Below are 13,486 nucleotides of genomic sequence, written 5' to 3'. Positions count from 1 at the left end.
CAGGCTTATCGAGATTGCTTTAGCAAAATATGGTATGTTTGGTTGGGACCTGGCCTTTTTGGAGGGCCGTGAAGAGGTCACCGATGAAGACCATGCTGGAAGACGTTTGGCTTCGACAAACACCGACAATGTGACTTGTGTGCGCAAAGTTTTGAACTCAGGCCGTCGACTAAGTATTCGTTTGATTTACCAAAATCAATCATTCATGACATTTTGATGGTGCATTTGAACGTGCGCAATGTGTTCGTGAAGATGGTCCCAAAAGTACTCACTGATGACGAGAAATTGCGGCGAATGAAAGTGGGCCAAGAAAATTTGAACATGTGTGAAAGTGACCCCCAATCTTTGAATAACGTAATCACAGGTGACGAGTCCCGGATCTTCGAGTATGATCCCGAGACAAAGAGGCAATCTTCCGAGTGGAACACGTCGGCATCTCTTAACCCAAAAAAGGCAAGAATGAGCGAATCCAAAGTGAAAACGATTCTCATTGTCTTTTTTGACATCAAAGGCATCGTCCACCATGAGTTTGTTCCTCCTGGACAAACCCTCAACGCCAAGTTTTCTGTGGAAGTGCTCAAGAGACTCAAACGAAGAGTCAATTGGGTCCCACAAGACATCGTAGCCGACTAGAAGTTGCGCCACAACAACGCTCCGACTCACACCGCCTTTCTCGTGAACAACTACCTGACCAAGGCCGGCATCCTAGCGCTTCCGCAGCCGTCCTAAAGCCCATATATGCCCCCCGGACTTTTTGTTTCCTCGCCTGAAAAGACCGATGAAAGGCAAGCATTTTGAGGCAACAAAGGAGATCCAAGCAGCGTATACTGCGGCTCTCATTCCGGAGAATGCATACTGAGACGCCTTCAATGTTTGAAAATCGTGCTAGCAGCGCTGTATTGACGCAGAGGAGCCTATTTTGAAAGTTTTTTAAAGAATTGTAACGATTGGCTCAATAACTGTTTTAAATCAAGTCGGTCCTATTACTTTACGGACAATCCCCGTATATACTTTTCGTTTCAACTATTTGGATGACTTCCTTCCAGTGGCGGAAATTCGAGAATAATTCAGGTGGTGGGATGAATTTTCAATATAAAGGGAAGGGGGACAAATTCGTCTTTTTTCAATGAAAATACCAAATTGGATATTTTCAATAAAAGTACTCAAAAAAGTGAATTTTCAAAATATAGGGCGGTCTAGAGGTAAACAAAAAATAAATGAAATTTGAGTTCTGGAGGCATAATACAGAATTGTTTCTTGTATTGACTAAAAAACTATGAATTGCCGCGAGATAGCTATTTTTGGATTTCATTAGCTTTTTTTATAGTTAAACGAGGTAAAAACATCGGTTTACAAAACTTAACTTTGGTCAACTTTGAAAAAACACCCAATGAGAACTAATTCGTATTAGAAAATATCTTAGAAAAATATAATTTCCCGAAAATAAAAACGTACTGTGTAGATTAAACCTACTTATTTAAATTTAGCTATATCTAAACGTCATAAACGCAAAGCCCATAATTGACATAGTCCAACATGCAAAAAATAAAAGCAAATAAAAAGAGGCTTTTTTCACGGAGAGCAGATAAAGCGAACAAATAAAAAAAAAATCAAATCAAGATCGTTTTCAAATGAAATTTAACTGCCTCATTTTTTTTTATTTTTTTTTGTTCCTGTGTGTCATCTATTATGAGTCAATAAGTGACATAGTTGAGCAAACCAAAAATAAAAGTGAATAAGAAAGACGTTATTTACACAGAAAGCAGACAAAGCGAATTTTTGCCCACATTATAAACAAATGAAAACCCCGATTGCTTTCCAATGAAATCTAACTGCCACATTTAGGCTTAAGGTTGTCGTCAACAGATAAAAAAGAAAAAAAGAAAATCAAGATAGTTTTCCAATGAAATTTAATTGCTCTTTTTTTTGTTATTGTTCTTGTCTATGATCTATTGTAGCAAAGCCCATAATTGGCATAGCCAAACATACGAAAAATAAAAGCGAAGTTTTTCACACAAAAAAAACGAATTTTTATACGCATGATATAAATATAAAAATATTTGTCCAATGAAATTTAATTGCTCTTTTTTTTGTTATTGTTCTTGTCTATGATCTATTGTAGCAAAGCCCATAATTGGCATAGCCAAACATACGAAAAATAAAAGCGAAGTTTTTCACACACAAAAAACGAATTTTTATACGCATGATATAAATATAAAAATATTTGTCCAATGAAATTTAATTGTCACATTTTTTATTCTTTTCTCTTTTCCATTGTGGCAAAGTCCGTAATCGACTCGAAGAAACATGCTAAAAATAAAAGCAAGATTAAATAAGCTTTTTACGCGGAAAGCAGATGAAGCCAATTTTTTCAGGCATTATGAGAAAAAAAATGAAAACGTTTATCGTTTCCCAATGAAATCTAATTACCACATTTATCTGCTCTTGTCTGCTATCCACTGGGGCGAAATCTCTAATTGACATAGTCGAACTTTTTCGGCTGTTTACTTCCGCTGCCTAAAATATCCAAAGAAAAACAATTTGGGTTAGTTTCTACTTCTTCTAACTACAAGCAAAGTTTTCATGGTTTCAATCATGTTCCATCAGCTTTGTATGGAACTGACATTTATATATCCGCGTAGACCTTGTTAGCAAAATTAAAAAATTCGGGAATTGAAATGTATTTTTGAAATTCTATGGAAGGGGGAGGGGATTTTTTTATTTTTTAGTGAATATACCCCCTCCCCCCAGATTCAGGTAAACATTTTTATGGCATTTTCATTATAATTGCCCTTTTTCGGGTTTTTTATCTAAGAAAAATCAGAAAACCATCAAGATTACTCCCTTAGATTTGAAAAACACATTCCCCCTCCTTTTCTTTACCCCTCCCCCATTTGCAATCTTTTTTGTTACTGGTAGTCCACTGACAACCCCAGAAGTAGAGTCAATAAAGAATCTTATGAATGAAGTTTGTCCCCTGTGCTACTACTACTACTAACAACTCACTGCAGCACTAAGCCGTCTGGGGCCAAAACAGCTGCGCAACCTCCTCAACCATTTTTACTCTTTACACCATCCCAAGAAGTTCCAATTTCCTTTAAAAACTTTCGTACTATTTCTTCCCACCCCATTCGGGACGAACTGCTTTTCGTTTGGCTCTAAACGGACGGTCGAAAAAGGCGATATTTGGCAACATGTTATCCTTTATCCGCAAAACGTGTCCAACGCTATTGGTATATTGTTTTTCTGGATTCCTACACTTTGAATTTTTCTATGCAATGGTAGCGTCACACTACGCCGTAGAACCTTTCATAGTAGTATAATTTAAGACTTTACGCTATGCAATCTTAGGGAGCGAATTTTGTTCATAACATAACAATGTCAAATAGACTGAGCTATGAACGTAATTTTACGTTACGTTGGTTTATTTTACGTTACGGAAAGGTTAATATAGTAGCAAAAAAAATTGATATATCTGGATAAACCATTAATTAACTTTGAAAATAAGTTAGTGAACTTTTCTGAAAAGCTTTTTGTGCTTGATCAGAGCTTGAATCTCCATTACATGCTAATGATTGTGATGACTAGACGATATTTGTGATTGTTTTATGGATTTTTACGTTAGCCTATTGTGAAAGGACTTGTTTTAGTGAGAACTGTTATGTTTAACGCAATGTGATATAATCACTTAGCATAGAAAAATCTATACGAAGTGTGGAAACCACTAAGACGGCAATTTTGCCATCATTCGATAGCTGAGATTCAGTACTATTTGTCTAGCAAATGATTTTTTTTTAATTTGCTTTGCCTTTTTTAGATTAAAAAATATGTTGATCAGGCATGAAAAACTGCGAAAATAGGGAATGTTTTTATTTTTTAAGTAAGCTTAGATCATTTTACAAGAAAAAATCAAATTAACATCATAATTCTGACCCATTGAATGGTTAGATCTGAGAATAGTTAATTGGAATAATCCTATGTGAAAATGTACAAAAAGCTGTACGAAAAATATGGTTCAATCTCGCTTTCTAGGGCTATAATGAGAGAAAGATTGAGATGGCTAGGGCACGGTCTGCGGATGAATGATGACATATTGCCAAAGGTTGTCCTTGTCGGCCTAACATCTAGTGTCAAACTAAAAGTAGGTCGTCCCCGAATAGGGTGGGAGGATATCATAAGGAAAGATTTAAGGGAAATGAGTACTTCCTGGGGTATAAAGAGGGATGCTTTGAATATATTGGGACGGAAGAGGAGCGTGCGCAGCTTTGCTGGCCTCAGGTGGCTTGGTACCGCGGTGAGTTGTAGTAGTAGTAGTACCAGCATAACACGATAATCCTAAAAGTATCTGGGTCTTTTGAGTGCAAGTTGCAACTGTAGGGTTGTGTCATAATTGAGTGTTTGAAAGGGGAAATATACTTTAAGTCTAATCATTTATTTTAAGCCATTTTTTAGTTCATTAGGAGAATCTGAAAAGGTGAATCAGTCTTATTCCGTAAAGGGAAATAATTATTAACTGAAGTTAAATGTAGTAACTAAGCATAGCAATTATTAAATTATTAAATATAATAATTATTAATTATATTTCAACAATTAATAATTGTATAGTACGGTAACAAAGCTTTATCCATGGCTACTTGATCAAATGTCTCGCTCTCTTAAGATTTTTCCGTTTTGTTCTTTCTACTATAGACGTTTTTAGTTATTTAGACATCAATCAGATTCTTTAGAAATACATGGGCATATTCTGGATTTTTGTTCGGGGGGGGGGGGCAAAAACAACACATCAAAAATTTTTTCGTATGCATTTTTTTACGTCTTTACTAGTCGGATGATTTTTTTCTGGTATTTAATTGAATATTTTGAGAATGAATTGAATGTACTTTTAAAATGTTAAAGCATAAAAATTTATAGCGATTTTTTCATGGCAGTAATGAAAACAAAGTATTGGTATTAAATACTCATATTAAAAAAAAACAAATAAAAGGCTTCAAAAAGTGGACTTTTAAGCCCAAATTCACGAAATATATAGGAAAGAATTAAGTTCTTAGTTTTTCTCGTGGTTATAAACATCTTTATTATTGAGTATATTATACAGACTTCCAGTTATTTTGTTATCTTGTATGCTTGTGGATATTTACCTGGATATTTACACTGCGGGGGAGGATTTATCTGCAAAAAAGTCGGAGGGTGGCCATATCCCAAGTACCTGAAAATTACGTCTTATATTATCTTGATTAGGGCCTCCCCTTGTCTCCCATAAAATTTTCAAGCCAAATTTTAACAACCTTTTCATTTATTAGCAAAATGATTTTCAATTTATTATTTAAATTATTTAATTACTTTTCAATCTTTATTTTATTCATTGGCCTATAATTTACTAATTATTTTCGCCCTCTACTTTATTTTAATAAAAAAAAGTTCAAAATTACGAAATGATTGTTACCGTTACATTATTCATTTGAAAGTTCAGAGCCCGGGCAAGGGCCCCTTCTGTCCCTACCCAAAAACCACCTCTGGGTATGAATAAACCTAAGATGAGTCAGGGGGCCAGGGAATGTTTTTATTTTGATGTCGTTGGTAGTATATCTCGCCTAATGTCTATTTTTGTTTTCGGAAAAGAGTCAAAACTGATCAAAGTTACTATGATATTAGACATTAATTACCGAAAATAAACATGCAATTTGTCATTGATCCCCAAATTGGAAAAAAGACCTTAAGAAAGTGAGACAATAAATCCACCTCCAATATAAAAGGAGTACACATAAAAGCCTAAGACGATCACATTAACAAAACTCATTACAGAATAAATAAAATATAAACTAACGCAAAATAGACCATAACCATTAGTTATTACCAAAACGTCGTATCTTACGCAACTAAATAAAACATTTCATTTTGTTAGAATCCCATACAGGGCCGTATCTAGGAAACGATCCTAGAATCCTTCCCAAGGCATTAAAATTTTTACAAATACCTTCATAATCTCTATGAATTTCCGTAAGATTCTCTCGTGTGAATTCACTCATGTTTTACAGTTCGTCCTCCCCTGTCAAGCAAATTTGATTTTTTTTTTTTTTTTTTTTTTTTTTTTTTTTGTATGAGCCATATTTTTCTAATTCTGTCAAATAGCCCCAGAGAAAACCAGGCGTTGTTTATGATAAGTAATAAATAAAAAGTTCATTTTATCACAAATATATTAAGAGTGTCCAGTTCCAGGATTTCTAAAATAATTTAACTAAAATAAAAATAATTTTGAAACTAATATGCACAGGCTTTCTTTTAAAAAGCTTATTCCATGGTAGCCTTGAAGCATTATACATACATTTCGTTTAACATTCTTATTGTTCTATTTTCTTTTGATTGTTTAATGTTTACATATTATTTTGTTTCTCACATAAATAAATAAAATGTAAAAAAGTTTCTATTATATTTTAGCTTAGTAAAATAGAACAGCAATCAATTTACAAGTAAAAGAAAAATCATATGCATCATTAATTTGTCAAAAAGAATTCAATATTCTAAACAATAGTAGCAAAAATGTAAATCAAAACAGCAAATTTGTTACGAGAATTATCTTCATCCTTGCATATTCCAATTAATGCACATATTTCAGTAAATCTTCATAAAATTTCCATGTATTCTATTCAATTTCATTCCTGTCTAATTATACGCTAAAAGATTAGATTAGAACAATGTCTAATTTCAATTTTAGATTTTGAAAAAAAAACAACTGCTGATTGTTTACCCTACATGTCTATGATAGTTACCTAGCAACAGTATCAAAGAGCTCGATAAGGAGATTTATGAATATTCTGTACGAAATATTTGGAAAAATTCAGGAGTGCACAAGATGACAAAGGGAAGAGAATCAGCTAAGGGCTGAGGGCCGTATCTGAGATTTTGAACCGTTCGCTAAAGTCGCATTCACATGCATGCTTAGCTAGATATCAGTGTCTGGCATGTGATTTTTCGACCAATAGTAATTTCTTTCCTCTTTTATAACAGCCCTGATTGGTCTAAAGTGATGATAATTAGAAATTGGTTGACCAATCATAATTAGTCTCCTGTTTTGTCAGCAGCTCTGGTTGGTCTCAAGTGATGATGCCTAGAAATTGATGTCATAGCTAAACACATATGTAAATGCAACTGTTTTATACTTTCACTAATTTTAACATGTCTGAGTTAACTGCCAAAACCGTTTGTTTAAGCTGCTCTTAAAGGGAGGATCGGCAGCGTATTGCAGATCAGGAGCATCGAAGTTTGATTATATATGCATTGCCAAGATGATATTCCCCTTGAGAACAGCTTGGAAAATAGTTCTTAGTAATTTTCTCATAAGTGTGAAAATTTCAGATACGACCTTTGTGTGTGACAACGGGGACTTGTTCGCAGACCGTATGCTCGATACAGAAGATAACGTTATTACGGACAAGAAGCCAACTAAAAATCCCGTTTTGCAATGCAGATATATTCTCGCATTTTCATTGATTGATTAGCTTTATTTTTTCCTGAAAATACCAAATTAAAACAGGATTATACACTAGGGGGGGGGGGGAGGAGTACCTGAGACACATATGTGGAAATTCCATTTTATACAAGGTAAATTCTACAGGAGACACATACTGGAAAAAATGGCGTCATGAACCTCCGAGAATTCTATTAGGCTGTTTAATGTTTCGTTGCCTGTCTCATCATAAAAGACAGCTTCTGGACAACTCCAAAATAATAATAATAAAAAAAAAAACCATAAAACTATTTACCAAAGGTATTAGAAGGTATTCTAGGCCAAATTACAGTTAAAATTCCCATATTACCACATTACATAAAGTATGAAGTTCAATTGTAAACCAACTTACCGGTGGTTTAGGCCTGTGTGTGTCAACAGCAGAAATCGGCAAGTGAAGATATTCAACATTGCAGCCATAGGCAATGGGAGTCAGCTTAATCACAGTATGCAAAGGCACCTTGATATACGGAAGCTCTTCAGCTGGATAGTCAAGAAAATAAGCCAGTAGGCAGCGAAGCACTGCCTGGTGACATACAACGAGGACGTTAGTTTGACGTTCGAGCTCCATAATTACGGGCTCTAGACGGGCAACGAGATCTTCGTAGGATTCACCACGAGGGTATCGGTAGCTAAATTTGTTGGCGTCTCTTGCGGCAAACTCTTGGGGGTATTTTGCCTTAATCTCTTCATATGTCAGCTCCTCGCAGATGCCCTGCAATTGATTTAATTAATTTATGGAGCTGGTAATTTTTATTTAATTGATTAGTGGTGATTAATTGAAAATGATAATCTTTTGCGGTTAAATCTCCATAGCACATCCATAAAAAAATATAAATCTTACTAGAGCTTGAAGTAAAGACCGAGAAATTGCAGATGCCCTGCGTTTGATTTTAATTGAGTCGGCAATTTTTAATTAATTAATTAGAGGTAATTAATTGAAAATGATAATTTTTGTATAATTAAAACTCGATAGCAAATCCAGAAAAAAAATTATAAATCTTACAAGAACTTGAAGTAAGGACAGATAAATTGCAGATCCTCTGCAATTGATTTAATTGATTGATGGAGCTGGCAATTTTTAACTAATTAATTAGTGGTAATTAATTGAAAATGATTGTAATTAATTGAAAATGATAATTTTTGTATGGTTAAAATCTCCATAGCAAATCCAGAAAAAAATATAAATCTTACAAGAACTTGAAGTAAGGACCGATAAATTGCAGATCCTCTGCAATTGATTTAATTGATTGATGGAGCTGGCAATTTTTAATTAATTAGTTAGTGGTAATTAATTGAAAATGATAATTTTTGTATGGTTAGACCTCCATAGCAAATCCAGAAAAAAAATATAAATCTTACAAGAACTTGAAGTAAGGACCGATAAATTGCAGATCCTCTGCATTTGATTTAATTGATTGATGGAGCTGGCAATTTTTAACTAATTAATTAGTGGTAATTAATTGAAAATGATTGTAATTAATTGAAAATGATAATTTTTCGTGGTTAAATCTTCATAGCAAATCTAGAAAAAAATTATAGATCTTACTAAAGCTTGAAGTAAGGACCGAGAAAGAAAACCAGAATTTAGATTGGCAGAGTGAGGTTGCATGGGTCTTTGGCAAACATACTTAAGTTACAGGTAAATAGAAAAGTAGAGATTATTGTCCTGCATTTCAAGGTTAATCTGTAGTTTAACTGCATTATTTTATTTTTGTGACGTACTTTCGCAGGTCAATCACATTGTCCATTGTTTCTGGAGTTAAAAATAGCCCTGCTTTTCTGAAAACTTGTCGGTTTGAAACCAATGTTTCAGATTTGTGTCAAACGAAGAACGAATGCCCTAATAGGGCTAAGCTAGTAAAGAACAAATCACAGCATATACTAACCAAAAATTTAAAAACGCGTTAAAAAAACTCGAGTAAGAAAAAATTGCCATTTGTAGCTGACTCAGGAATTTAACCTATTACTTCGATTGGTCTTAATAGTAAAATGTTATTTTGAAAACGAAATTACGGAATCTTTGAAAAATAGCCTGAACCCCAGGGGGGGGGGTGTTTGAACCCCCCTGAAATGTTTGTCTGACTCGTAAAAAAGGTAACAAAACGGATATAAACACAGTTTTACGAGTTTTTTTGTGTAGACCCCCCTCCCCCCGATAAAAAAAAATCTTGTGTAAAACACCCCCGAAAAAAAAAATCCTGGATACGACCCTGCCTGAACCCCTCAAAAATGACTTCAAATCGAAACAAAAAGTACACCATTGGAATCCCCATTTCCAAAAACCCGCTAAAGGAAATTTATAGCCCCACCTTGAACGGCAAGGAAAATCACTTTTTGCCATGGGTAGCACTGCCATGATCAGTGCCATGAGATCAGTGCCATGAGCACTGATCTTTCCTCCTTTTTTTTTCTTTTTTTTTCCACTAGCGTGAAGAAAACAATTCAGTCAATTAGTATAATAATTTTGCCAAAGTTTTCCAAACACTTGTCTTATAGCTTATGATATGCCACTGGCAGATCCAAGGGGGCCGGGGGACCCTGGGCCCCCAATAATTTTTCTGGCTTCCTCCGTCCCTGTGATATACGTTATGGGATTTAAGTAAAAAGAAAGTTATATCCTTTCTGCTTTGATTTCAACGCAGCCTCTGTCTAAAATGATCTAGTAATTAGACCGACTTTTATGAAAAGCACACAATATAACGCAATGTGCATGCATGAGTAAGCAATTACTGTGATGAAATCTTCAAAAAAATGACGCAGACAACAAACTAGTTTCTTCGCTGAAACATGTGACTGGAATGTTAGGACAGGTGATAATTGATTCTCAATTACTCGGTATTTCCCATATATTTATTACATGTGTTAATATAGGCGGTATTTTCAAGCTTACTGATTTGTATTTGTACTCATAATTTTCCTTTTTTGGAAGGGTTCGAGGGGATTTTGAGATTTGCACACAGAGATAGGGATTTGGAGAGGATTTTTACGAAATATGAAAAAAAGTGTTCTTGGGCCTTAATTTTTCCTTGGGTACTTATCTGTTAAACGAAACACATTCAAGAATTACGATGTGTAATATCTAATCTATCTTTGACTCATCGGAATCGGTTATGATTTGGTTGTTTTGAGTGAGAAAAACTACAATGTAACTATATTTTAATTAAATATTTAATGTATAGAGTTGATTAGGAGTTAGGTTAGGTTCGGTATTTAGTATATTTAATATAATGCGTTCTGCGCGGCCTGCTTTTTCATAATTCTTTGTTGTAGTTTCCATAATTTCCTTTAACATAACAAACATAATTTCATCATGCTTTCCCAAAACATGATGATAATCATGTTTTGGTATATACCAAAACGTTTGGTATATTTCATTAGTATAAAGCTAACTTCACTTCTTGGATGTTTCGTTTAACAGACAAGTACCTTTCCTTTTTATCAGAGCGGGAGATCAGATTTCTAACCCAACACTCACTCTCGCCCTGTATACAAGTATCTTTAAAATGATTAAAGCTTTATAGTGGTTAACTACCTCCTCAGAGCTTTAACTATTTTAGTTATAATTAATTAATTTTTTAAATTAGCAAGGCTGATAAGCATTCAAAAAAAGTTACTTTAAGCATTCAAAAAAATTACTTTGCAACTTTTAAGTATTTTATTTAAATCAAACACGAAACTAATCAAAAACAAGCAATAATTGATCAAAAATAAAAAAGCATGATCCAAAAACACATTCATTAATGGCGCCTCGTGTTATAACAGTGCATGGGCAGGTGGCCGGCGTTTACCCCCCCCCCCCCCGTGGAAAATAAGGCTTTCCAAAATTGAGAATTTTATTTTTTTTTTTTTTTTTTCCGTAGGGGGAAGGAATTTTGGTTCTTGAGTATTATGCGACACTCACTCAAGTTTAAGCTGTGTAAAACTCGAGAACAAACCGGTTTCTTCGTTAGTTTCTTTCAGCTAGCATGAGACAAGAGAAAGACAAGTGACAGAATAGATGGGAAACATATAATTTGGGCTATATATTTTTCTCTCCGAAGAAAAAATCTAGTGAATAATCCGGAAGTTCATTATTTTGTGAATGATTCGAAAGTTAACTATTTTGATTTGTATAAAATTGTTAGTTTCAATTTTAATACTTTAGTATTCCAACTGATGACGATCACTGAGTATGTAATCGAAATATTTAGACTTTTGTACCTGTTTTCACTGTCTAAATAAATGGATTGATCCCCATTTGACCGTTTATTGTTTATAGCATTATAATATCATAATATTAATATAATAACAAAATAACATTATAGTTCATATCACATTATAATTAGCATTATAATACAATAACAATGTTATAACATAATGATATAATAAAATAACAGCTTACCGCGTCAAGTTCATTTAGTGCACGCCATCTTTCTTGGGGTGCTTCAGTAATCATTCCTGCTGTTTGTACAGTTCTTTTCATCCACGATGTCCAGATCCTCAAATTGGGAAGTTTCTGTTGTTTCACAAACTTAGCCAAGGCTTCGGCATATTCTCGCCCTCTTTCAGAGAGACTCGAATCGCCTCCAATCTTTCCATTCAAATTATACTCACTCTCCCCATGCTGAAATATAAATGCAAGCCTTTAATTTTTTGTATAAAATATGAAATCTGAGCGCTTGTTATAAATGCATAGGATAAACCAAACTAAACATTGCTTTTCTGCGATAAGATTAACCTAAAATCAAAATTTGGGCGCTGTGGAATAGAAAACCGAGGGTGCTCACTTTTCGCCACCTGACAACGCCACATGTGTCACATTTCCGCCACAATTGGCCCAGTGTCCGCCACACACGGCATGCGCCACCTGGCGTACATCTGGCAACGCCACATGTGCCACATTTCCGCCACGATTGGCCCAGTGTCCGTCCCACACGGCACGCGCCACCTGGCGTACATCTGACAACGCCACATGTGCCACATTTCCGCCATGATTGGCCCAGTGTCCGCCACACACGGCACGCGCCACCTGGTGTACATCTGACAACGCCACATGTGCCACATTTCTGCCACGATTGGACCAGTGTCCGCCACACATGGCACGCGCCAACTGGCGTACATGACTTCTGTAAGTGGGCGCCTCCTCGAAACAAACTTCAGCGGGAGTATTTAAAAATCTTGATTCTTCTAGAGATGTAAATATTGTACATACCGATCCTTGCAATTTGCAATTAGGCTCATTCTTCTCTCTTCAGCAGAACCTTGACTGCCAAATTTTCATTACATTCTGGAGTAGCGTCCCTGGTGGCGGAGGGGGTAAATTTTGAAAACCAGCCTTTTTGAGTGTATTATCATTTTAAAAAAATGAAAAGAACGACAAATCCCCCCCCCCTTCTAAATTTTCGTGAATATATGTCACTGACGTTCTGTTGTATCGGTGATTCAGAATTTAAAACGAGCTCAAAGAGAGGTATGTTTGCCAATGAAAAGTTAATGATATACTTTCTTTTTTAAGAGTAGAACTTTAGACACACTAATAATGGAACCTTCAGTCAGGGAATTTTTTATCTAGTATCTTTTTTCGTACAAAAGATAATATATAACTGATTTAATGATACTATAGGTAGATCTAGAACAATCTCTAGAAATATTTAGAGAGAATAAAAGAAATGCTAAATAAACAATAAACGCAGTCGTTTAAAAAGGTTTAGGGACTACCCAAAAACAATTTAATTTAGTTTTTAGTTTTATTTTAAGTAATTGAAGAATTATTCAAAGTTGGGGAATAAGCTTCAACAAAAAACTAACACTCTTTTTAAGGACAATTATGCTGGAGCAGGGGGGGAGGGGTTAATTTCTGAGTCAAATAGAAGCAAAACGAACGTTCAACTACGGACAAACATATCAAAAATGATGATAGTAGTAATAAAAAAGACAAGTAAAACAAAATACATAATGATAAAAACTTAACGCTTAAATCAAATAATCCAATAATTAAAT

At 34.7% G+C, this 13,486-nt stretch overlaps 1 protein-coding gene across 5 annotated transcripts in view; it reads right to left on the bottom strand.

Annotated features, from left to right (window-relative positions):
- Positions 1 to 13,486, bottom strand: part of LOC148956107 (6-phosphofructo-2-kinase/fructose-2,6-bisphosphatase-like) — a 121,768-nt gene that overhangs the window by 4,196 nt on the left and 104,086 nt on the right. For 4 of the 5 annotated variants that reach the window (XM_089093742.1, XM_089093594.1, XM_089093869.1 and 1 more), the window contains 3 exons: positions 11,889 to 12,110; positions 7,857 to 8,219; positions 2,431 to 2,517 (listed from right to left, as the gene is read on the bottom strand). In XM_089093742.1, the coding sequence (XP_088949868.1) occupies positions 2,431 to 2,517; positions 7,857 to 8,219; positions 11,889 to 12,110 (672 nt within the window). The remainder of the gene's footprint in view (positions 1 to 2,430; positions 2,518 to 7,856; positions 8,220 to 11,888; positions 12,111 to 13,486) is intronic. The other variant, XM_089093665.1, reaches the window with a different exon arrangement.

The sequence above is a fragment of the Artemia sp. Qi Xiang Cuo genome, chromosome 1 (assembly GCF_049724085.1).
Source record: "Artemia sp. Qi Xiang Cuo chromosome 1, ASM4972408v1, whole genome shotgun sequence".
Classification (NCBI taxonomy): Eukaryota; Metazoa; Arthropoda; class Branchiopoda; order Anostraca; family Artemiidae; genus Artemia; species Artemia sp. Qi Xiang Cuo.
This window is presented reverse-complemented; position numbering and strand designations above follow the sequence as displayed.